Source organism: Orcinus orca, chromosome 16, assembly GCF_937001465.1.
Source record: "Orcinus orca chromosome 16, mOrcOrc1.1, whole genome shotgun sequence".
Lineage (NCBI taxonomy): Eukaryota > Metazoa > Chordata > Mammalia > Artiodactyla > Delphinidae > Orcinus > Orcinus orca.
Genome location: NC_064574.1, coordinates 26,273,452 through 26,300,933, shown reverse-complemented (window position 1 = coordinate 26,300,933; position 27,482 = coordinate 26,273,452). Strand labels below are relative to the sequence as shown.

The 27,482-nt window shown below is 40.4% G+C and overlaps 1 protein-coding gene across 1 annotated transcript in view; it reads right to left on the bottom strand.

Moving 5' to 3' along the window:
• CDK5RAP1 (CDK5 regulatory subunit associated protein 1) overlaps positions 1-27,482 on the bottom strand; it is a 43,295-nt gene extending 15,813 nt beyond the window's left edge. The window contains 12 exon segments of the mRNA XM_033433481.2: positions 1,999-2,148; positions 4,395-4,525; positions 10,176-10,231; positions 10,939-11,036; positions 12,288-12,518; positions 16,716-16,836; positions 18,659-18,869; positions 20,791-20,891; positions 21,920-21,954; positions 22,445-22,548; positions 25,215-25,329; positions 25,332-27,482. Of these exon segments, the coding sequence (XP_033289372.2) occupies positions 1,999-2,148; positions 4,395-4,525; positions 10,176-10,231; positions 10,939-11,036; positions 12,288-12,518; positions 16,716-16,836; positions 18,659-18,869; positions 20,791-20,891; positions 21,920-21,954; positions 22,445-22,548; positions 25,215-25,329; positions 25,332-25,376 (1,398 nt within the window). The 5' untranslated portion in view covers positions 25,377-27,482.

Sequence of the window (27,482 nt, the reverse complement as noted above, 5' to 3'; positions counted from 1 at the left end):
AGCTGTGACAAAGTGAGAGAGTCACATGGACATATATACACTACCAAATGTAAAATAGATAGCTAGTGGGAAGCAGCTGCATAGCACAGGGAGATCAGCTCGGTGCTTTGTGACCACCTAGAAGGGTGGGATAAGGAGGGTGGGAGGGAGGGAGACGCAAGAGGGAAGAGAGATGGGAACATATGTATATGTATAACTGATTCACTTTGTTATAAAGCAGAAACTAACACACCATTGTAAGCAATTATACTCCAGTAAAGATGTAAAAAGAAAAAAAAAGTGAAGACTCCAATGCTGGCCTTGAAAAATTCATTTATTCTCTAGCCCCAGGTGAGTACTGGCTTATGCTGGATGTGTTTTTTAAAAAAAAAAAAAAAAGCCTTGTTTTGGTTCATTTAATTACCATGGGCTCTCTGTGGGGTTGATGAAGTGTTGGACAAAAATTAGTAACCTTTGAGTACTTATTCATTCAATCAAAAGACAGGTACACTATTCTGTACCAGACCCTGTGTGAGGAGAGCTGGGCATATAATGACCTAATTCCTACTGGATAAAATGTGGATTACTAAAAGACATGTTCATGTACAGGTCTCCAGAATCACAGTGACACCCTAAATAACAAAGCATTTATCGAGGCAAATACTTTTGAGGTATTTCACCAGCTCAGCATCACCAACCATCAGCAGCTACTAGACCAGACCACAGGAAGATTCCTAACCCAAGCTGAGGTGATCAGACTCCCTCTCCTGGAAATCTGAATTGGAGCTGAAAGACACAACTTCGGTCTGTGAAAAACTGGAACTACACCATGAAACACAGGAACTATAGGGCTGCTGTACTCTACCACACAGATGAAGAATCAGGAAAAGCTGGTCTGAGGAGGAGAGAAGAAAGTCTGAGCCTCAAGGGCTTCCCAGACTGGGTACAGTCCCTTCCAGACACCTGGCAGTATTCTTGCCTTTGGGCTCCACAAAACACTCCTGAAGTCTTATACAACACAGAATTATTTTTGGCTTAGACTGAATGGTTTGAACAAGTTTCCCACTGTTACTCACTACCAGAGAGTCCTAACAAACACAAATACCAAGCAATTGCTGATTTTGACACTGCCATATCCTAAGGCATGGAGCAGGACTCTCCTTTCTCAAACCTGGACTTGTGAGGAGTCACAGAAAGAGCCCTATCTCTCTCTTTCCTCTCCTCTTCAATAGCCGAAGAATGCAGCTTCACAGAAGGTTAGGTTCCCTAACTCACCCCTTATCCCATCTGTTTAGTGCTCTAAATGATGACCAGGTTCCCAAGCTTGACCACAGAAGACTACAGAACTCCAAACTTCCAAAACACAGTACATTTCTAAGAAAGTGTGATTTTTAAAAGGACTGAAAACAAACAATAAAATTATTTCTAAAAATACACATATAATAGTGTTTCCAAAAAGGTGGAGCAGAAATACTTTTCACTAATCCTTGCACTAAATACAAAAATATCCTTCAGGAATGAAGAAGAAATCAAAACACTCTAAGATGAAGGAAAACAAAGAGAATGTGCTGCCAGAGTGTCTAAAGGGAGTTCTCTAAGCAAAAAGTAAACAAAAAAGAAGGAACCCTGGAACAACAGGAAGAAAGAAAAACAGACATGATAACTTGCAAAGAAAATCCCAAGCAACCTACCCAAAAAACTCCTAGAACTATTTAGTTCAGCAAGATCAGAGGATACAAGATAGAAATACAAAAACCAATTATTTCTACATACTAACAGTGAACATATGGACACCCAAAATAAAAATATAGTTGCAATTACAATAGCTAAAAAAAAGAAAAAAATGGGTGTAAATCTAAGAAAACATGTACAGGATCTATATGCTAAAAACTGCTAAAAGAAATCAAAGATCTAAATAAAGGGAGATATACTGTGCTCTAAAAAACAAAAAACAAAACAAAATATATATATATATACATACACACATACATACACACATACATACACACATAGCCTCACCCCCTCCACCAGCACCAGCTGGGTACAACCCACAAAGGTCTTGTTGGCTTTTGTTGCTTCTTCTCGGAAGACAGTGATAAGTTCCTCCAAACGCCTTAATTTTACCTCTTCTGGGATATCATCCTTCAGCCTGTGATATGCCCGTGTCTTCTATTAAAAAAAAAAAAAAAAAGAGAGAGATGGAGGTCACCACGGACTTGTAGAATCCGTTCTTCAAACACGGAGGCAGACATGTTCATCCAATTTGCAATTTACAGACACATGTATAGGAACACAAGCCACACCACAAGGGTTCTCTAACTCTTGGGACTTCTAAGAGAAAAAGGTAACTATACAGTGGAGCCACGTTTTTACAAGGGTTAAATTCTAAATTTAGCACATGAAAATCATAGACTCAAAATTGTTCTTGATATTTTTATAGGACACAGACACTAAATAATTCATATACCAGGTTACTCAGCAGCAGTGTTTATAAAGACACAAGATGCAAAGCATAGTAAATGTTTATCAATAGGGAACCAGTAGGGTCTTCCCTGGTGGTGCAGTGAGTAAGACTCTGTGCTCCCAATTCAGGGGGCCCAGGTTCAATCCCTGGTCAGGGAACTAGATCCCACATGCATGCCGCAACTAAGAGTCTGCATGGTGCAACTAAGAAGTCTGCATGCTGCAACTAAAAGATCCCACATGCCACAACTAAAGATCCCAGGTGCCGCAACTAAGACCCGGTGCAGCCAAATAAATAAATAAATTTTTTTTAAATTTATTTTAAAAAATAGGTAACCAGTAAAACAAATTATAGTTTATCTACACAATGGAATATTACACAGCTGTGACAAAGAATGAGATAGCTATCTATACAGATATGATTGCTCTCCAAAATATACTCTGAACAGAAATAAGCAAGGCACAGATCAACATGTATAATAACTTTGATGTAGAAAGTATACAAATAAATATATTTATAAATACATGAAATGTCTCTGGAAGGTTAAAGAAGTAGTTGCTAAAAGCAGTTGCCTTCAGGAAAGGAACTGAAAAACTAGGCAACCCAGGAAGAAAAAAACAACTGCTTTGCACTGCATACTATTTTGACCTTTTGAATTTTATACCACACTCAGGTTTTACCCAGTCAAAAAAAAAAAAGAAAAGAAAATGTATCCTTGAAAACCTTTTAATTCATCCAAAATCATAGTGTACATACATGTTTATATATATAAACACACACAATTTATATATATCTTTAGGTACGCAGCTCATAATGGAGTTGGAGAACCACTGAGCTAGACAAAAGTGGAAAGTCTATACACCAAAGTCTAGACATTCAAACCAATCTGCCTTTAAGAGAACTACCACATCCAGAGGGAAATGAAGAATGGGTAGAGAATTCTAAAACAGAATTCTCTTACAGGATTTACTCTATTCTGTCTTATTAACAACTAACCTCTACTGTGCACTTAACTATTATAAAACACTATTTTAAGTGCTTTATATATATTATCTTAAATCTCAAAATAACCTGATGAGGTTGGTATTTATGTTATCCCTTTTCACAGATGAAGAAAGCAAAAACTTTTCCCAAGGTCACACATTATTAAATGGGAAAGGCACAGTGTGAGTGCTTGTTCTCATCCACTATGCTACTTGATTAAGCCTCTAGGACCTTAACCCTAATCTAGGAATTAGACTCCAAGTAAACACTCATATTCAATGCCCATAGGATATGCTTCCACCTCACACTGAAAACTCACTTCCCAACTCTAGCATTAAAAAGAATTTCTCGGGCTTCCCTGGTGGCGCAGTGGTTGAGAGTCCCCCTGCCGATGCAGGGGACACGCGTTCGTGCCCCGGTCTGGGAAGATCCCACATGCCGCGGAGCGGCTGGGCCCATGAGCCATGGCCACTGAGCCTGCGCGTCCGGAGCCTGTGCTCCGCAACGGGAGAGGCCACAACAGTGAGAGGTCCGCGTACCGAGAAAAAAAAAAAAAAAGGCTGAGGATGGCTAGGAGGGCAACAAGGAGCCTCTGTAAAACAAATCACATCTGTTGGCCAAAAAAGAAGTTCTGCATATTAATAAAAGATTTTCGGTTTCTTTTCAAGAGAACAGTGCCCCTCCCTCCACTTTCAAATTCTGAACAACCTAAACATAATTTTAAATATTCTAATGAAGAGGAATATTAGCACAATTGTTTTTCATCTCAAATTGCTGAACTGTATAAAAGGGTAGACAGGTTTATTAGAAAAAATAAAGAAATGAATGGTAAGATCCTTGTGGTTTCTCAAGGACAGCCTCGCTGCCACTTTCTTTTCTTCCCAGCTGTCCACAATCGACCAGAAACTGGTCAGGAATGATGTCAGTCTCAGCATAGAAGTAGCTCCTCCCCCAGCCCAGGGCTCACCTGTCTCATGCTATAGGCAAAGAGGAAGCCCATGTTGTACTGAACTTCCTGAAGCAAAGACACTGTCTGGAGGTGATCTTCCTCCGTCTCACCACAAAAGCCAGCAATGAAATCGCTGCTGAGGCTCACACCTGTGACACACAACAAAAGACAGCATGTCACTGCTGCTTACCTTCAAGAGAAGCCTTTGGTACCTGTGGATTACGGAGGGAAAGATAGAGACTGTAAGGCCTTCCCTGGAGCTAGCCAACCCGTGTGCAAGTAAAACGGAACAGTCATTATAGAGCAAGGAGGTAAAGGCCTGCTCATCAACAAGGTTCCCATGCCAGAGCCTGGCTTCTCAGTCTACATTCCCCTCAGTGCTAGAAAAGATATTTTTCACTACAAATATTGGATTTAGGGACACAGTAGGAGTCCGTATTTTCAAATTTGTCCTGTTTTAACTTTTTTTTTAATTTAATTTTTATCTTATATTGGGGTATATTTGATTTACAATGTTGTGTCAGTTTCAGGTGCACAGCAAAGTGATTCAGTTTTACACATACATATATCCATTCTTTTTCAGATTCTTTTCCCATATATTTAGGTTATTACAGAATATTGAGTAGAGTTCCCTGTGCTATACAGTAGGTCCATGTTGATTATCTATTTTATGAATTCCACTTATAATTGACATCATATGTTATTTGTCTTTGTCTGACTTACTGCACTTAGTATGATAAACTCTTGGTCCATCCACAGTGCTGCAAATGGCATTATTTCATTCTTTTTTATGGCTGAGTAATATTCCATTGTATATATGTACCACACCTTCTTTATCCATTCCTGTCAATGGACATTTAGGTTGCTTCCATGTCTTGGATACTGTAAATAATGCTGCAATGAACACTGGGGTGCATGCATCTTTTCGAATTATGGTTTTCTTGGGATATATGCCCAGGAGTAAGATTACTGGATCATATGGAAGCTCTATATATAGTTTTTTAAGGAACATCCAAACCTACCAATATGGAGGTTGTCTCCGTAGTGGTTGTCTCCATATGGCTGTCTCCACAGTAGCTGTACCAATTTACATTATCATCAACAGTGTAGGAGGGCTCCCTTTTCTCCACACTCTCTCCAGCATTTATTGTCGGAAGATTTTTTGATGATGGCCATTCTGACCAGTGTAAGGTGATACTTTATTGTAGTTTTGATTTGCATTTCTCTGACAATTAGCAATGTTGAGCAGCTTTTCATGTGCTCTTTGGCCATCTGTATGTCTTCTATGGAGAAATGTCTATTTAAGTCTTCTGCCCATTTTTGGATTGGGCTGTTTGTTTTTTGATACTAAGCTGCATGAGCTGTTTGTCTATCTTGGAGATTAATCCCTTGTCGGTCGCTTCGTTTGCAAATATTTTCTCCCATTCTGTGGCTTGTCTTTTCGTTTACGGTTTCCTTTGCTGTACAAAAGCTTTTTAAGTTGAATTAGCTCCCATTTGTTTATTTTTGTTTTTATCTTCATTACTTTAGGAAGTGGATCCAAAAAAGATATTGCTGCAGGAATTCCCTGGTGGTCCAGTGGTTAGGACTTGGCGCTTTCACTGCCATAGCCTGGGTTCAATCCTTGGTTGGGGAACTAAGATCTCTCAAGCCATGTGGCATGGCCAAAAAAAAGATACTGCTGCCATGTATGTCAAAGAGTGTCCTGCCTATGTTTTCCTCTAAAAGTTTTATAGTATCCAGTCTTACATTTGGGTCTTTAATCCATTTTGAGTTTATTTTTGTGTATGGTGTTAGAGAATGTTCTAATTTCATTATTTTACATGTAGCTGTCCAGTTTTCCCAGCACCACTTACTGAAGAGACTGTCTTTTCTCCACTGTATATTCTTACCTCCTTTGTCATAGATTAATTGACCATAGATGTGTGCGTTTATTTCTGGGCTTTCTATCCTGTTCCAATGATCTATATTTCTGTTTTTGTGCCAGTACCATACTGTTTTGATGACTGTAAGTTTGTAGTATAGTCTGAAGTCAGGGAGCTTGATTCCTCCAGCTCCATTTTTCTTTCTCAGGATTGCTTTGGCTATTCGGCATCTTTTATGTTTCCATATAAATTTTAAAATTGCTTGTTCTAGTTTAGAGAAAAACGCCATTGGTAATTTGATAGGGATTGCATTGAATCTGTAGATTGCCTTGGGTAGTACAATCATTTTGACAATATTGATTCTTCCAATCCAAGAACGTGGTATATCTTTCCATCTGTTTGTGTCATCTTCAATTTCTTTGATCTTATAGTTTCTTAACTTTCATCTTATAGTGTTTTATAGTTTTCAGAGTACAGGTCTTTTGCCCCTTAGGTAGGTTTATTTCTAGGTATTTTATTCTTTTTGATGCAATGGTAAATGGGATTGTTTAATTTCTCTTTCTGATCTTTTGTTGCTAGTGTATAGAAATGCAACAGATTTCTGTATATTAATTTTGTACCCAGCAACTTTACCACATTCATTGATGAGCTCTAGTAGTTTTCTGGTAGCATCTTTAGGATTTTTTGTGTATAGCATCATGTCATCTGCAAACAGTGACAGTTTTACTTCTTCTTTTCCAATCTGGATTCCTTTTATCTCTTTTTCTTCTCTGATTGCCATGGCTAGGACTTCCAAAACTATGCTGAATAAAAGTGTCTTGTTCCTTGGGGTTCCCTGATGGCGCAGTGGTTGAGAGTCCGCCTGCCGATGCAGGGGACACAGGTTCGTGCCCTGGTCTGGGAAGATCCCACATGCCGCCGCGCGGCTGGGCCCATGATCCATGGCCGCTGAGCCTGTGCGTCCGGAGCCTGTGCTCCACAACAGAAGAGGCCACAACAGTAAGAGGCTCGCGTACCACAAAAAAAAAAAAAAAAAAGTGTCTTGTTCCTGATCTTAGAGGAAATGCTTTCAGCTTTTCACCCTTAAGTATGATGTTAGCTGTGGGTTTGTCATATATAGCCTTTATTATGTTGTTAGGTTCCTTCTATGCCCACTTTCTGGAGAGCTTTTATCACAAATGGGTGTAGAATTTTGTCAAAAGCTTTTTCTGCATCTACTGAAATGATCACATGGTTTGTACTCTTCAGTTTCTTTTTTTTTTTTTGCGGTACGCGGGCCTCTCACTGTGGGCCTCTCACTCAACCACTGCGCCACCAGGGAAGCCCCTACTCTTCAGTTTCTTAATGTGGTATATCACACTGATTTGTGGATATTGAAAAAAATCCTTACATCCCTGGGATAAATCCCACTTGATCATGGTATATGATCCTTTCAATGTACTGTTGGATTCAGTTTGCTAGTATTTTGTTGAGGATTTTTGCGTCTATGTTCATCAGTGATATTGGCCTGTAATTTTCTTTTTGTGGTATCTTTGGTTTTGGAATCAGGGTGATGGTGGCCTCACAAAATGAGTTTGGGAGTGTTCCTTCCTCTGCAATTTTTTGGAATAGTTTCAGAAGGATAAAAAGGATAAGTGTTAACTCTTCTCTAAATGTTTGACAGAATTTGCCTGTGAAGCCAGCTGGTCCTGGATTTTTGTTTGTTGGAAGTTTGGGGGGTGGGTTTGTCTGTCTGTCTATCTATCTATCTATCTATTTATTTATTGCTGCGTTGGGTCTTCGTTGTTGTGTGCAGGCTTTCTCCAGTTGTGGCAAGCAGGGGCTACTCTTCGTTGCAGTGTGCAGGCTTCTCATTGCAGTGCCCTCTCCCGTTGTGGAGCACAGGCTCTAGGCACATGGGCTTCAGCAGTTGTGGCACATGGGCTCAGCAGCTGTGGCCCACAGGCTCTAGAGCACAGGCTCAGTAGATGTGGCACATGGGCTTAGTTGCTCCAGGGCATGTGGGATCTTCCCGGACCAGGGCTCAAACCTCCATCCCCTGCTTTGGCATGTGGATTCTTAACCACTGTGCCACCAGGGAAGTCCCTTGTTGGAAGCTTTTTAATCACAGTTTCAATTTCAGTACTTGCAATTGGTCTGTTCATATTTTACTTCTTCCTGGTTCAGACTTGGAAGATTTTACCTTTCTAAGAACTCATCCATTTCTTCTAGGTTGTCCATTTTATTGCCATATAGTTGCTTGTAGTAGTCTCTTATGATCCTTTGTATTTCTGTGGTATCAGTTGTAACTTCTTCATTTTCATTTCTTTTTTTTGGCTGTGCCACATGGCATATGGAATCTTAGGGATCTTAGTTCCCCAACCAGGAACAAACCCTTGCTCCCTGCAGTGGAATCAAGGAGTCCTAACCACCGGATTGCCAGGGAATTCCCTCATTTCTGATTTTATTTATTTGAGCCCTTTCCCTTATATTCTTATATATAAGCCAAAGGTTTATCAATTTTGTTTATCTTTTCAAAGAACCAGGTTTAGTTTATCTTTTCTGTTGTTTTCTTCATCTCTATTTCATTTATTTCTGCTCTCATCTTTAAGATTTCTTTCCTTCTACTAACTATGGGTTTTGTTTGTTCTCCTTTCTCTAGTTGCTTCTGATGTAAGGTTAGGTGGTTTGAGGTTTTTCTTGTCTCCTAAGGTAAGATTATATTGCTATAAACTTCCCTCTTAGGGACTTCCCTGGTGCCGCAGTGGTTAGGACTCTGCGCTCCCAATGCTGGGGGCCCGGGTTCGATCCCTGGTCAGGGAACTAGATCCCACACACATGCCACAACTAAGAGTTCACATGCCACAACTAAGGAGCCCGCGTGCTCCAACTAAGGAGCCAGTGAACCGCAACTAAGGAGCCCACCTGCCGCAACTAAGCCCCGGTACAACCAAATAAAAATAAATAAATAATTTTAAATAAATGAATAAACTTCCCTCTTAGAACTGCTTTTGCTGTGTCCCAAAAGTTTTAGATCGTCATGTTTTCATTTTCATTTGTATCTAGGAATTTTTTGATTTCCTCTTTGATTTCTTCAGCAATCCATTTTTTAGCCTCCATGTGTTTGTGTTTTTTACAGTTGTTTTCTTGTAGTTGATTTCTAATCTCACAATGTCGTGGCTAGAAAAGATGCTTGATATGACTTCAGTTTTCTTAAATTTCCCATGGTTTGCATGACCCAGCATGCGATCTATCATGAAGAATGTTTCAGTACCTCATCCAAACATATACTTTTGAAGTTAAACACAATGTTCCAACACACTTTAATTTATTTAAGTATCCCAACAATCCAATAAGGTGAGTACTATTAACTCCATGTTACAGATGAGAAAACTGCAGCCCAGAGAACCTCCACACTATCCTGCCCCATCCAAATGAAAGTATTGGTACAGAACACAAGTTACAATAATTAGAAATTTGTAAAACAATGTAGACATTGTCAACAAATCTAAACTAAAAGACTTACAGAGTAATTTTATTCGGAGGAAGGGAAAAGAGAAAGGGGAGTAAGGGTTATGATAACAAGAAAGGAATTACCTCTAAGTACACATTTTTAAAAATATCAATTGCTCCCAAATCAGAACTAATGTAGACTATAACTTTGCCAGCTAACGAGCAGGAACGAGGTTTCTCTCATGTGTTCAGAAACACAAAGACTATAGAAAAGGAATCCCTTTAGTACCTGAGGCCACAAGCTAATCCACACCTCTGAGTATATCTAGCAAGACCAAGATATTAAAAAATCGGAAAGAAGAGAAAGAGAGAAAGGAAGAGGAGCAAAAGAAGCGAGAAAGGTGACACAATGTACTACCACAGGTGTTGCCTGTATCTGACCAAGAAGACTGGGGTCACTGGTAGAGTAATGTGCTCAGCAAAATATGTTTCTTAAATGTACCTGGGATAGACTCTCTGATATGATGAATTAATTCCACATAAGCTTCTCTTGAATATCTGCAATAAAGAACAAAAAGAAAACGCTTAGATGAACCAATCTTCTTTAAATGAATGCTATAAGAAGATAGCACTATGAACTAATCACATGTAATTACTTCTCATTCACATAGGACAGTACAAGAGTAAGTATCCAGAAGAGTCCTTTTGATCCAAATCCTGTACTATAACCTAATCCAAAGCCTATAAAATTTTAATTCAAGAACATAAATTACTCTAAATAGATGTTTTTATTTAACTAAGAAATGAAGACAAATTAACATTTAATATCTCTAAAACTCTCTGCCAATGTGGAATACAAGGAAATTACTAGTTCCATACAGCTTGCCATTTGTCACATGATCCTTTCAGTCTTATCTTTGCTATACTTAGTATTCCCAAAGTGAGTGAATACATGGAGCTATATTTAAATTCTAAGACCTAAAAACCTTTAATGTTAAAAGCTAAAGGATTAAAATCTCAGCGTGCCACACAGTAGGTGCTTAATAAAACACATGCTAAACAAATGAAATGAGTGATCTAGTCCTCAGTCTATACTTATAGAATGAACAGAAGCAAGTTATAATGTCCATGGGTTTACTCATGTAATAAATATTTAGTGAGCAGCTACTGTGTGCCACACACTACACTAGGTTCTTAGACACTGCTTGGTCCTTAAGGAAACATGGAAAGGTATGGGATGCCCCCCCCCCGCAAGCAAGTCTGACCCCCTCCGCATGGCCTCCAATACACGGCTGCTTCCACTCTGGGCTGGTAGGTGGATCTGTTTACAGATATTGTCCCTCTCGTGAATCAGCTGCAGAACCTGATCAAATAGAACACATTAAAGGTCATCAAAGTCACACCAAAGAATCTTGCGGAAAGGAATACCACCCCCCACTGTTTCTCCACCAAGGTTAATTTTTGAGAATTAAGAGGCTGACTAAACCAAACACATAAATTACCGAAAATCTTTACTTTTGCTCAACCCACGTTCTGTCTGTCCCAGACATTTCACCTGATAGCACCTCTGCTTTCAAGGAGTGAAGAAAGTAAGCAGAGGTCAGATTCAAGCCATGGGGCTATACAGGGGTAGTGCCAACAGAGGCCAGAAAGGAAAAACAGCATTTGTTTCATCCAGCTTACAAACTAATTAGCCACTTTAAAAGATATCATCAAGAAACTAAAACTAGGGCTTCCCTGGTGGCGCAGTGGTTGAGAGTCCGCCTGCCGATGCAGGGGACACGGGTTCGTGCCCCAGTCCGGGAAGATCCCACATGCCACGGAGCAGCTGGGCCCGTGAGCCATGGCCACTGAGCCTGCGCGTCTGGAGCCCGTGCTCCGCAACGGGAGAGACCATGACAGTGAGAGGCCCGCGCACCGCAAAAAAAAAAAAAAAAACTAAAACTAGGAGAAAATACCTGAAAAAAAATACTGACAAATGATTTGTATCAAGAATACATAATGAACTTTCACAACTCAATAAGACAAATAACACAGAGGGGAAAAAGTAGGGGTGGGGCCAAAAGACAGACATTTCACCAACACAAAAAACCTTCCAAAAAAAGGTTTCACACATGAGCTACATACTACATGCCAAGCACATTGCTGAGTACGTTCTACCTGTTATATCTACTTCCCAATAACCCAAAGCAGGAAGTAATTATTAACCATCTTACAAACAAAGGTGACAAGTTGAAAAGGTCACCCCTACTGGTAAAGCAGTGGAAGAGCCAGGACTGAACTCAGCTCTGAGGCCAAAGTCTAGACTGTTTCACACTGCATCACACTGCCCCCCACCTGTCCTTCCCACAACATCCTGTAATAAAACCTCTCTCCGCACAGCCCTCATGGTCCCACTGGTGGTCTTAGTATCAGTCCTTTACTTGCCCCCACCTTGGGAGACTTCAAATCTTTCCAAAGGATGGGTAGATTCAGAGGGCAATATATAGTAATACACCACAGGATCCCCTGATCCTCTGAGGATGGATGCCTCTGCTGCATGCTACTGGCTGCAGCCTTTGGCATGCTTAAGGATACTGATGTCAGTTCGACACACTAAACTCTCAATACTCACCTCATCAGGAAAGTCCTTGGGGTGGGGAGAGGTGAAACGAATCCTCATTTCAGGATCTATTCTGGAGACCTGATCCAGAAGGTAAGCAAAACGAAGGCCCCCTTGCTTGGCTTTATAGTTGGTAGAAAAGCCACGGCTAAGGTTGGTGGACACTGCATTGTTGAACTGGACCTCTGAAGTGTCCCGAAAACTATTAACATTCTGACCAAGGAGTGTCACTTCTTTCAGCCCCTGAAAAAGGGAAAATAAATATACTGGAAGCAATTTGAAAACATGTTTGGCAGCTTCATACCAAATCTCTAAGTAAAATTAGCTAAACCTACCAAGAGCCATCCATAAATGTACTCTGTCTTTAACCCAATAATTTCATGCTTGGGCACCTTGTATGAAGAAATGAACTTCAGAATAAAACCTTATGTAAAAAATCTTCAAAGCATTTTTTAGAATAGCAAAAAAGCTGGATTCAAGCCCCATGTTCAATAACAATGGTTAATTTATAACACCCAAAATCAAGTTATGACACCATTCTGTCCACTAAATGTTATATAACCATCACCTATGAAGTATTCTTGCCAAAAACATTTAGTCTAAATCCCATCAAGCTTTTACACCTAACTTCCAGTTTACCAGAATTCAGGGCAATATTTTAAATGACAACACGAGGAAGCAATCAGCCAAACCCAGACATGTCTAATGCATCATTTAAGACACACAACAAAAAAGTGAAAGGACTGTTTTAGATTAAGAGAGTTTGAAGAAATATTACAATACAATCAAACAAAACTGTACAAATCTTGATGGGATCTTAGTTTGAAAACAGAACAGTAACAAGATATTTTTGGATAAATTAATAAATTTTGAATATGGGCTGTGTGTTAGAGAATATTAGTTAATTGTTAAATTTCCTACAAATGATAATGGTATTATGGTTATGAAGGGGAAAATTCTTTATTCTGAGAAGATACATACTGACGGATGCAGGGCAAAGTGGCCTGATGACTACCACTTACTTTCAAATGGTTCAAAAAAATATATTTATATATCTACAGAGACAGGCAGATAAAGGACATATGACAAAATGTTAATAATCATGTTTATTAGACTAGTCTTTCAACCTGTTTGAAAATTTGCATTGTAAAAGTTCAGAAAGAAGAATAATGGTTTCTATAAAGACTATTTTTTATAATTTTATTTTGACATAACTTCAAACTTATAGAAAAATTGCAATGGTGTAAAAAACTACCAGGACTTCCCTGGTGGTCCAGTGGTTAAGAATCCGCCTTCCAATGCTAGGGAAGCAGGTTCGATCCCTGGTCAGGGAATTAAGATGCCACATGCTGTGGGGCAACTAAGCCCGCACTGCAACTACTGAGCTCGCGCACTCTGGAGCCCATGTACCACAACTGGAGAGCCCACGTGCCATAACTACTGAGCCCAAGTGCTCTGGAGCCCGCGTGCCACAACTAGAGAGAAACCCGCACACCGCAACAAAGAGCCCATGCGCCACAATGAAAAGATCCCACATGCCACATCTAAGACCCAACACAGCCAAATAAATAAATAATTTATTTATTTTTAATTAAAAAAAAAAAACTCCCATATACTATTTGCCCAGATTCAATAACTGTTAACACTGTGTCCTATTTCTTTATTATTCACATTCACACCTCATGTATATACTTTGTCTCTCTACACACACACGCAAGCACACATTTTTCTAAGTCTTCTGAGAATAAGTTGCAAACATCATACTCTTTTACTTCTAAATATTTCAGCATATAGGAATATTTTCTTATATAATAGTAGTCACAGGACAATTATCAAAATCAGAAATAATGATAATATTATCTAATCCACATTCCATAAGCCAAATTTTCACCAACTGTCCTATGTCCTTTATAAGTTTTTTCTTAATCTTTATTCAGCAACAGCATGTCTAGAAATTTATCTTATGGATATAACTATGAAGATGGACAAAGATTAATGCATAGAGATGTACTTCTACACAGCACTGTTTTAACAGAGGAAGAACTGAAAGCAAGTTGAAAGCTGCTGTCCTACAAGTAAATCATAGTGCATCCATACCAAGGAAGGCCACACAACTACAAAAATAAATTAAAAGCTGTTAATGACATGAGAAAATGTTCACACTATCACAGACAGGATACAACCTTGCTTAGGCAATGACATCACAATCACATTAAAATATATAATTTTTTTTTTTTTTTTGCAGTACGTGAGCCTCTCACTGCTCTGGCCTCTCCCGTTGCGGAGCACAGGCTCCGGACGCGCAGGCTCAGCGGCCATGGCTCACGGGCCCAGCCGCTCCGCGGCATATGGTATCTTCCCAGACCAGGGCACGAACCCGTGTCCCCTGCATCGGCAGGCAGACTCTCAACCACTGCGCCACCAGGGAAGCCCACATATGTAATTTTTTTAAACATTTTTTCCCCCGATTAGAATCCCACTCCAGGACCATGCAATGCATTTAACTGTCAAAACCCGAGTCTCCATAAAGACTATTTATTTTTACAAGTTGTGACATAATGTTAGCTTAAAAAAACAGGGTATACTAAATGCAACATGGATCCTGGACTGGATCCAGAAAGAAGACATTAGTGGGGAAACTGGCAAAATCAGAATAAAGTCTGAAGTTAGTTAACAATAATATACCAATGCTAATCTTTTAGTTGTAAGAAATGTACCAAAGTTAAGTGAGATGTTAACATTAGAGGTAACTATCTTTGCAACTTTTCTTACAGAAAAGTTTGAAGTTATTCCAAACCAGAAATTTTTTTAAAAAGATAGTGAGATATAAAACTAAGTAAAACACACACATATAAAGAGATGTAATGACCAAATGCAAAATGTTATGGGACAATTGGGAAAATTTGAATATGCGTGGACTAAAATGAAAAGATATTTAGCATTTTTTGTTAATCCTCTTAGAGGAATTAATGGTATTGAAAATATCCTTATTTTTTTTTAGGGATGCACAATCACTTAAGGGTGAAATGTCATGCTGTACTCTGAGATACTTAACAACAAAAAAAATAAAGTAAATATAGCAAAATGTAACAATTATTAAATTTCAGGGACTTCCCGGGCAGTCCAGTGGGTAGGACTCCACGCTTCCACTGCAGGGGACACAAGTTCAATCCTGGGTCAGGGAACTAAGATCCCACATGCTGCGGGGCAACTAAGTCTACGCGCTGCAACAAAAGATCCTGCATCCCACAACGAAGGTCCCAAGTGCCACAACTAAGACCCGATGCAGCCAAATTAATTAATTAATTTTTAAACACACACACACAATGCAGAATCTTAATTTTTCATAAGTCAGTGTCTTTGAATTCACTAAGATTCACTTTAATGTTATTAAGTTCCTTCTTTTATATGCAAATACCCTAGAAAAGTTAGGGGGTTTTTGTCATCACCTCAGTCTATTTAAACAGAATATCTCCATACCAAAGGAGTGAGTTTTGGTACTATTGGGGAGCTGGAAGGGGAGAGGAAGGAGACCACTTTAGACCACTTTGGATAGCACTGGGTGAGGTAAGGTATGAAGAATACTCACAGTGCCTGTAAGCAGCCAGAGACCGAATCAGGGAACTGAGAATCTGGGGATGGGAGAAGAGAAGAGAGCGTGCCCGAGGGCACAAACAAAGGCAAACTGTTGACTTAGAACTGGAGCAAGGGCTAGCTTCCCATGGTTCCTAAGCCAACCAAGTAAGAAAACACAGAGACTCAAGTGGAAGAAAAGCTCTGTATTCCCACCTATTGTCCTCTTTTGCAGGGCTGGAAAATTAGGGCCTAGGGTTAGGGAGAGACCTCAAGGGCTGAGGGACCAGCTCCCAATAGGAGGAAGGCAGGAGATATCTCCCCTCTGGCCTCTGATCTGATTCACTACCCTCACCTAACCTCTGTCCCTCAACCAGTGAGCTGGCTCAGTGATAAAATGAACAAGAGATTTGGGAATAGCCTAGAATACAAAGACAGACTAATAAATCATTCTCTGAAAACTTACTAAGTGCCAGTAACAACTGTCCTTCCAGCAACAGTCCTTCCAATAACCTAACAAAGAAGGTATCTACCCTCTTTTCATAGATGGGGAAACTATGTTTTGAAGAAGATAGTTAAGTGACCTATGCCAGGGCATCAAGCCAGAGAATGGTGGAGCCAGAATTCACAATCATCTGACTCATGCTCTCTCCATTCTACTGTGCTGCAGCCCAAGCAAACCTCTCAGTGGATCTGCCTATAATTCCTGGGCAGCAAACCCAAGATGTATACCCAGGTATTTCCTTCTGCCCAGGTATGGTTCTAAACTTGTACAGCTTAGAAACAGCACAGGCTGCAAAACTAGAAAGGTTGTCCTCATCCTCCCATAAACACGCTCAGAGTAAGAAGGGCTGGAGAATTTTTCACCTGCTCAGAAAGCTTCCTCACTTCCTCTAGAATGGAGGCAACAGGCCGACTCCTCTCCCGGCCACGTGTGAAAGGAACAATGCAGTAGCTGCACATGTTGTCACAGCCTCGCATGATAGACCTGGGGAGGAAAGCACCAGAACTTAGTAAGAGGAGCAGGATGGCCTGGTCCAACCCAAGGAACAGCTCCCTTGGCATTATCCTTTGGCTCTGAATTCTCTTGGCAACAGGCTCACACTGGACCAATCGGAGATCTAAGAAACAATAAAGCAGACATTTTTTATCTTTAAAAACTATTATGGGGAGTTCCCTGGTGGCCTAGTGGTTAGGATTCCAGGCTTTCACTGCCGTGGCCTGGGTTCGATCCCTGGTCGGGGAAATGAGATCCCACAAGTTGCAAAACACGGCCAAAAAAAAAAAAATTATTATGTGTTAATCACAGGATATAAACCAAACTGTAACTGGTGGATGCAGTGGTTACCCTAAGGGACCGCAGTGGTGAATGAACGGGTTGCAGACGTACCACATCTGGACTTTCTACTGTTTATATTTACATATTTTTGAACTCTTTAAATCTAGACCAGAAAAAAATAAATACTATAAATAGTGTATTACGGGGCTTCCCTGGTGGCACAGTGGTTGAGTCTGCCTGCCGATGCAGGGGACAGGGGTTCGTGCCCCGGTCTGGGAAGATCCCACATGCCGTGGAGCAGCTAGGCCCGTGAGCCATGGCCACTGAGCCTGCGCGTCCGGAGCCTGTGCTCCACAACAGGACAGACCACAACAGTGAGAGGCCCGCGTACCACAAAAAAAAAAAAAAAAAAAAAAAAAGAGTGTATTAGGAATGGAGACCTTGGATTTAAAACACAAGGTTCTGCATCTCTCACTCATTCCTGATCCAAATGCTAAGTATCTAAGTTACATCACCCTCTTTCATTGCATCATGTATATGAAAGCCTAAATTTATCTTAAGGAAATAATGATGGATAGATGTATAGTAAAGATGTTCACTAAAGATTTAAAGACTGTTAAATAAATGTTAGCTATTAATTTTTATAAAGCATTCCAACAACAGAGTATTGGACAGCCATTAAAATGGGAGGTTGGCAAACTTTTTCCGTAAAAAACCAGATGGTAAATATTTGAGGTTTTGCAGACTATACAGTAGAGACTCACCCTCCTCACAACTACTCAATTCTGATATTGTAGTGGCAAAAGCAGCCACAGATAATATATAAACAAATGGGTATGGCTGTATTACAATAAAACTTTATTTACAAAAATAGGCTATAAGCCTATTTGCCAATCTGTTAGAGAAAATTCCATGACATAACAAATGTACATTATTTTAAATATGAAAAGGTTATAAAACCAAGTACACCAAGAGCCAATTTTTATAAATAAATATACACAAAGCATACACATACAAACACAGAAGAAAGAACAGAGTGATACACACCAAACTGATAACAGTGTTTATCATTAGCTGGTAGGAGTATAGGTAATTCTTACTCTCTTCTTTATGTTTTTCTATCTTTCCACATATTCTTCAACAAACATGAACTATTTTGTCATCAGATCTTCTTTTTAACTTAAAAGATCAGAGGAGGGGAAAAAAAGATCCTGAAAGCCCTAGATATTTTAAGTGAAAAAAATAATAAGAGTATAGAAGGGAGGGTAGGAAAGATTCCATATTATATACATGAATGCATGTGCAAAGAATACCTCTGAAAGGATTATATAAGAAACTCCTAACATGGCTGCCTCTGAGAGGGAGCCTAGGAGACTGAGGATGACAGGTGTGAGGGAGTCTTACTATACCATCTTTTGTCTTCAGTTTTTTGTACTATGTGCATTAATTTTTTTAATGTAATAAAATTAACATGTTATTTTAAAAGTAAGAAAGGAGAAGCTGACTCCCCATCTCTTGGTCAGTGACTCACACAAAAGCAGAAGTGGCACTGGGGCTCATCTGGACTGGCAAGACATCAGCATAGGTCTCATCCATAGAGAGCAGAACGTTGGCAGCTTGCTGGCCTGACTCGGCAACAGCAAGCAGCCGAGGAAGGTCCCTGTAGGCATCTGGACCAGCCAAAATATCCACCGTTTTCTCTCTGTTGAGGATCTCCTCCTTCAATCTCTCAGCCATGCAGCCTGGGAGGGAAAAGAAGTAAGCTAAGACCTGTTCCCAAATTCATCTCGTCTCACTTCGTTTTAGTACACATTCTCTCCAGCTGGATCAGAGACCAGGTCACAGAAACTTCTCTAAGAGTTTAGCAGCATCCCTCAAATTTGCCCAACACTTCTATACCTCTGGAACCTGCATATTCCTATATAAGAAAACCACAGGAAAAGAGCTCTATAGCAATTCAATTAAATGCCTGGAAAAAATGAAACCACCATCCAAAAACCTTTCTAGACATGAACCACCTCTTTTTTCAATTGAAAATTACTTGGTGCTACAAATAAAAACTATTTTGTGTCAGGAACTTATTTATTAAATAAAACCTATTTATATACATCTGCACTTACATACTTTATCCCTCTTGTTGCCCATAATACTTATTAAAACCTATAAGAAATGAGTTATCCATCTACGCTGGTATCTTCCATAATCAAGAATACCACTATTAGTAAAATTATACAATTTAAAAACTCATTTTATTTAAAAAAAAAAACCTTTAAAAACACTGGTTTAACAACTATTCTTGGCTGTACAACCGTGTATAGCAGCATCATTCACAATAGCCAAAAAGTGGAAGCAATCCGAGCGTCCATAAACAGATGTGATATATACATACAATGGAATATTATTCAGCCTTAAAAAGGAAGGAAATTCTGACACAAGCTACAGCCTGGATGAACCTTGAGGGTATTATGCTAAGTGAAAAAAGCCAGTCACCAAAATGTTGTATGATTCCATTTATATGAAGTACCCAGAGCAGTAAAATTCACAGAGGCAGAGACTAGAATGGTGGTTGCCAGGGACTGAAGTGAGGGAGGAATGGGGAGTCATTACTTAATTGGTGTGGAGTTTCAGTTTGGGAAGATGAAAAAGTTCCTGAAATGGACGGAGGTGATGGCTGCACAACAATGTGAATGTACTTAATACCACTGAACTGTACATCTAAAAGGGGTCCAAATGGTAAACTTTATGTTACATATACTTTACCACAATTAAAAGAAAAAAACTATTTGGGGGATTTCTGACATTCCTAACAGATATATACCCAGGGGCTTCTATAATGAAGGAACTGGAATGGAACAAAACATTCTAGCTAATCTTTCCATCCTCCTGCATCACTCAGTACATTAATCTGTGTAATAAAGGATATGCTCCAACCTGTGTTTCGACCCATCATCAAGAAGAATTAATTTAACTATTCCACAATGGACACAGTCTATTTTAAGGTTAAGTACATTGACTAAATTCTGGGACCATGAGGGTACAGAATATTTATTTCTGAAATATTCCTCCCAGCTATCTATACCAGAGCTGTCCAATAGAACTTTCTAAGACAATGGTAATGTGCTGTATCTACACTGTTCAAACTGGTAGCACTAGTCAAGTGTGGCTACTGAGCAGTCGATATGTGGCTAGTGAGACTGAAGAAGTAAATTTTTAATATTATTTAAGTGTAATTAAATTTAAATGACCACATATGACTAGTGGCTATTATACTGGTCAGTGAATAATTAGATCTTCACTTGGGCATGCTTCAGGAGTCAAGATAAAAGGTGCCTACATGGTAAATTCAAGCTGCCCCTTCAGACTCCAAACTCTCTCCTATCCACTACTCTGTGCCACCATGAGCCCCATCAGACTAGTAAGGACAGATCACTTTCTGAGTACAGTACCTATTACTTTAAGGCACTAAGAAAAGCCCTCTTATGAGCTTTATCTCATTTAATCCTACAGCCTCTGACATTAAGTATAAGAGTTGAACGGCATGTATAAGATTGTATAAGATTTCTTCACCACTGGGAATCCAGCCTCTAAGGGAAATCCTAGCATATAAAGCTACACGGAGCCCAAGTCTCACAAAACTCACAAAATCTGCAAATTACCAGATACCTAGAATCCCAATCCTCAGAGGCACTCGGGAGCGGAGCCGTTTTGACTTCAAGGATTTGAGCTGATATAAACGATTCCAGATGGTCTGTTCAGCCTTCTCCCTGCAGAGGTCAAAAAAGGTAGACCTGAACCTGAAAATAAACTACAAAGCAATCTAAAAGAGCAAGACAATGGGAAGAATGGGAATTCCCTGGCAGTACAATGGTTAGGACTCCACGCTTTCACTGCAAAGACACAGGTTCAATCCCTGGTTGGGGAACTAAGATCCTGAAAGCCATGCGGTGTGGCCAAAACTATTCCTAGAATGATGCCCTCCCTGCACATCTCCAAATCCTGACAAGCCTTTAAGCCAAAATCAAAAACAATCTACTCCACAAAGCCCTCCCCAACTCTCCTCTGTTGGAGAGTTTGTTCTCCTGTCACTTTAACTATTCTATTCCCTGTACTCAGCAATTTCTTTTTACTGTTTGATTTTTTTACCTAGTGCTTTCTGCCAGATGTTAAGAGCTATTTGTGTATGTGTCTTAGTTCCCATATCAGACCAGACTCCTTAAAGTCAGGCTCCACGGAGGAAGGGTTCATTTCGGAATCTCTCAAAGAACCTAGTCCAATGTCTTGCAGCAAAGACCCTCAGGACAAAAATGCTGGATTAATTAGTTGATAGTATAGCCAGCTGAGGAAACATAACACCAACATGCCTTGTACACAGAGACAAAGTAATGAACAGGGTATGTTCACTTCTGATGGATGCCACCCATCTCTGTTCAGAAGAACTCTGTCCCTGACCACTGACGGTACCTAGCCCTTATGATGTGAGGTACATCATAAACATGTGCCATTGGCTGCAAGAAAAACCCAAGGAAAAGTTGGGCAACTCAGCACACTCTCTGTTTCCTCATCAATAAAATGAGTTTGATAACAGCACCTACCTCATAGGGTTGTTGTGAGAATTAGTTAGTGCACGTATAGTACTCAGTACAAGACTTGACATTCTACCATTACTATCTCCACTGGTGTAAAACTGCAAATCCACTGGCTCATCTCCATAGGTAGGGCCAGCCTGGCACCGTTGGCTCTGGCATTATTATATAAGATATATTCACTCTCTAGGTAAAGAACAAATTCCCACCTGATAGAACATGTGACAAGGAGGACCACATCAGCCTGGGTGGAGAGCAAGAAAAAAAAAGAAAATTATGATCTTTGAAATTAACCTTTTAGAATCACTGCCCACAGCCCTTTTTTTTTTTCAGATTGTGGTGAAACACACATAACATAAAATTTACCATTTTAACCATTTTTAAGTGTACAGTTCAGTAGCATTATGTACATTCACACTGCTGTGCAGCTATCACCACCATCAACCTCCACAACTATTTCAACTTCCCCAACTAAAACCTGTACCCATTAAACACTAACTCCCCATTCCCCTCCTCACGGCCCATTTTTAACCTAGTTCCTTGCCTGAAGGTGAGCACTACCTTAAAAGTTTCAAAAATAACTGCAACAAAAGTACAGCTCGGTCCCACACTGCACTTTCCTCAAGGGAACTCACTGTCACTAGGCCACAGCCTGCTCATGAAACTCCACCCAAGAACTGGTACACATGCAGAATCTCGCCCAGGAAACAAGGGGAAGCAGGAAATGTGTGTACCTCCTGAAGGTTACTGGTCCGGAGGTAGCCACTCTTCTGTAAGATGGACCAGGCTATCTCTGTGTCATTCACATTCATCTGGCAGCCATAGGTCTCAAGGTAGACTGCAATGAGAGGGCAATTCCACTGTAGGCAGATGAAAAGGGACCGCATGTCTCAAAAGGGCTCCTCCCCAAATGCCCCAGAAACACCTGAGGCAACTGGTTAGCCGCTAAGTCCCCTGCTGCCTCAATTCTAAGGCATCATTAATTGCCAGATGTACCCCCAAATTAATGACAGCCTTTCAGAACAAAAGAAATACTACATTATATACACACACCAATTACAAGCCGTATCATTTAAAAATGGAGAAAACATGCACCTGAGAATCAGGAAATATGGTTATAAAAACAATTAGAAAAGGGAGAACTAGTTGACAATAATTATCAACCTGGGGGAAATAAATTTAAATCCATGTTAGGGCTTCCCTGGTAGCACACTGGTTAAGAATCCGCCTGCCAATGCAGGGGACACGGGTTCGAGCCCTGGTCCAGGAAGATCCTACGTGCTGCGGAGCATCTAAGCCCGTGAGCCACAACTACTGAGCCTGTGCTCTAGAGCCCACGAGCCACAACTACTGAGCCTATGCTCTAGAGCTTGCAAGCCACAACTACTGAAGCCCGTGTGCCTAGAGCCCGTGCTCCGCAACAAGAGGAGCCACTGTAATGAGAACCCCATGCATAGCAACGAAGACCCAACGCAGCCAAAAATAATAAATAAATAAAACAAATAAATTTATTTTTTAAAAAATCCATGTTACACTCCTCCTTCTCAAAATGAGGTTCTCCAGACTCTGGAGGGAGCAGCAGTGGCCAGAGGGTACATAAAGCCACAAAATAAAAATGAGGCAACTTCCTACAGTAACTTCAAACGTCTTAAGTGAAAGCAAGCATGGCTAACATGACATAAAACACATTTGCACAAAGTTATAAGAACCTCAATTTCACACCGTAGTAAGACCCTTCAAACTAAATTCCTATTTCAACCCCTGTGCCCACCAACGCACTTTAATCTACAAACCCAAATAAATTCTAAATGGAGTTAAAAGTTGAAGGATAATCACATGAAAACCAATAGAAAAGATCAGTAATTTTTTAAAAAAAGAAACAATCAGGATTTTTTTTTAAACCTTCCTTGGCTCACTTCCCTTGTATAAAAAAAGAAAACACCAAACTTATGTCAGGGAGACACTGAAGGGAACAACAAATTTTAAAGGACCACAAAATACTGAGCAGGAGTCACAAGGTATACAGACTCCTTGATTTACAATTTCAACTCCTAGAAGCTTATTCCAGAATAAAATTTTTAAAGAAGCTATCTATATATGCATGTATCTGTATACATATATATGAGGCACTTATTATAGTGTTATTTGTAATATAAAAATTTTTGAAACAACCTAATGTCCCAACAATTGGAAAACATCATGGTACAGCATGTGATATTTTGCACCAATGTGTTTAAATTTAATTATTAAGACTAGTATTTGGAAGAATATTAAATGAAAATAGCACATTACAAATAATTTGCACCATATGACTGCAACCAAATCATTAAGAATTATAAAGGGAAATTTTTTTTTGAAACAGTGCAAAAGGGGAGAGATCTGGTTGTCTCTTAATGTCTCTTCAACCTTTTTTTTTTTTTTTTTTTTTGGCTGTATTGGGTCTTCATTGCTGTGTGCGGGCTTCCTCTAGTTGCGGTGAGCGGGGGCTACTCTTCATTGTGGTGTGCGGGCTTCTCATTGTCGTGGCTTCTCTTGTTGCAGAGCACAGGCTCTAGGCACGCAGGCTTCAGTAGCTGTGGCATGCAGGCTCAGTAGTTGTGGCTCATGGGCTCTAGAGCGCAGGCTCAGTAGTAGTGGCGCATGGGCTTAGTTGCTCCACGGCATGTGGGATCTTCCCAGGCCAGGGCTCGAACCCGTGTCCCTTGCATTGGCAGGTGGATACTTAACCACTGTGCCACCAGAGAAGCCCTCAAACATTTTTTTAAGGCATTTTAACTGAGTGCATTATGTTTCTCAGAAGATCTCTGCCTACGCATAATGATTTTCTACAGCACCAATTATGAAACCTACCTTATAACTTAGGATGATCTAAAAATCAGAATAGAGATCATAAGGGTTTCCAAAGGTAACCAAAAAGAGGACTACCCAGGACTTCTACCCACAAGTTGCATGTACCAAAACTATAAGTTCCTTTATATTATTGTTACTTGGTAGAGTCTGACAATTCCATAACTTAGCAGCCTTCCCACTCTGTTAACCCTCCAAAGCCACGTCTGTAATAAAAGACCTGTTAAGAATCAGACTATCGGACGTCCCTGGTGGCACCGTGGTTAAGAATCTGCCTGCCAACCCAGGGGACATGGGTTCGAGCTCTGGTCCAGGAAGATCCCACATGCCATGGAGCAACTAAGCCCATGCGTCACAACTACTGAAGCCTGCGTGCCCTGGAGCCCTCACGCTGCAACTACTGAGCCCACGCACCACAACTACTGAAGCCCACATGCTGCAACTACTGAAGTCCGCATGCCTAGAGCCCATGCTCTGCAACAAAGAGAAGCCGCTGCAATCAGAAGCCCGCACCCCGCAGTCAAGTGTAGCCCAGAAAGCCCGCGTGCAGAAATGAAGACCCAACATAGCCAAAAAAATAAAGAAAGAAAGAATCAGACTACAGATACTGGAAAGGAGTAAAGCAAGAAGTCCAAAGAGAAGTAAAGTAAAACCAACCTTTTCTCTGCCTTCCTAAAAGATCATCCACTGTGAGATATGGGGGTGGGTCCTCCACATCTGGAGTAGACAGTTTCTCTTGAGGAACTGAAGCACTTCTTAAAAAATGCTGAAAAGTCGGTCCAGTGGCCAGCCTGGAGCTGAAATCCTTCCAAACTCCATCCTCCTGCCGCCTCTCTGGACTGGGACCTGCAGAGCTGCGGACACCACTGTGTGCCCTGCAGGTCCTAAGCAGCAGCCAGGACACAGAGGTCAAGGGCCCCCACCTCAGACATCTCTGTGCTTGGAGGACACACTGTAAAGGATGCATGGCACTAAAACAGCCCAAAGACTGCAAGAGAATGACAGACATCACCAACATTTATTGAACACTATATACAGGGCACTGCTCTAAGCACTTCCAAGTGTATTAATACATTTAATCCTCACAAAAACCCAAGAAGGTACTCTTAATAAGATTGTCCCCTTAATAATATTTTACAGGTGAAAAAACTGAGGCAACTTGCCAAATATCACACAAAGAAGTGCCAGAGATGAGACGCAAATCCAGGTAGTCTGTTTTCAAAACAAAGGGGTGGTAGAGATGAAATGAGAAGCCCTGACAAAATAACAAAGTAGCACCTTGTGCCAGGAACAGTTCCAAGGGCTTTAAGTGTATCAGCTCTTTAAACCTTCACAGCATCCTGAGTAACATAGGCAACAGATACTATTATTATCCCCATTCAGAGAGGAGGAAATAGACAGAAAGGCTGAGGGACTTACCTAAGCTCCCACAGCCAGTAAGCAGCAGAGTCAGGATTCAAATAAAGGTCTCTATTACAACAAAGCTTGTGTCCCTAGCCACCTTGCTACACCACCTCCCCACACTGTGAAAACCATTTACTGAGGGCATCTTCTTTTGGGTTCCTTCAAAAGTAAAGTATCTAACATGGGGGCACCATATGCCTGATCGGTGACTACTTTCGACCTCCAAGAGTCTCAGATTACTGCCCTTCAAACTTCCCACCCAGACTCTCTCACATATGGCTGGGGGAGAGAGATGGAAAATGGCACAACCTTTACAGAGAGCAATTTGCCACCTTCCATCAAAATTACAAACACACAAACCCTAGATAACTAATAAGAACCTACTGTACAGCACAGGGAACTCTACTCAGTACTCTGTAATGACCTACATGGGAAAAGAATCTAAAAAAGAGTGAATATATGTATATGTATAACTGATTCACTTTGCTATACAGCAGAAACTAACACAATACTGTAAGTCAACTATACTCCAATAAAAATTAATTATAAAAAAACACACACACACAAAAACCCTTTGACCAAGCAGTTCCATTCCTAGGCATTTATCCTACAGATAGACTCATGTGCAAAATAACCTATGCATAAGGATATTTGATGCAGCAGTGTTTCTAATAGCAAAGAAACGGGAAAGATCTAAATGTCACCCATAGGGGACTAGTTAAATAAGTCACAGTACATCCATACAATGGAATAAGATCCAACCATTAGAAAGTGAGGTTGAATCTATGACAAAAAAGCAAAGAAGCAAAGTGCTATACTAGATATAGCGGGCCATCCACAAATCTGTGTAGGAAAGAAGACATGAATATTCAGGTACATATTTATAAATGCACACAATATCTCTAGAATGCATAAGAAACAGTGGGTGCCTCCCAGGAAGGAACCTAGGTGACTCAAAGCACAAAAGGTGGAGACTTACTTTCCACCACATATTCTTAATGGACCCCACATCTCCAGCCTGACTACCTCACTCCAGCCATACCAGACATCTTTGTACTGATCTTCACTAGCTTCTAGGCTTTTACACATGCTGTTTTCTCTGGCTAGTGTATCTTCGCTCAACTGACGTGGCCAACTCCTACACTACTTTTAGGTCTCTGCTTCCTCCTGGAAGCCTTTCCTGGCCACCACCGCCAAAGTCTAGGGGTCCTCCCCTAGGTTCCCAAAGCCTCCTTATAACTATCACAAGACTCATCACACTTTGCTGTTAATTACTGCTTATCTCTTGTAAGCCGGAGGTCTCTGAAAGCAGGGAACAAATCTCATTCATTTCTATATTCTTAGTATCTCCCATTCTAGTAACATGGCAGGTGCTATACATGTAAAATGAGCAGATGTGGCCTGTTACTTCTCCAACCCGATCACCTGCTGTACATGCTACCAGCATTTTAGGCAGGAGCAATGCCAACCTACTTTCAAGTGACAGAGAACAGCAGACTTTTAGTGTGAACTTTAAAGTCA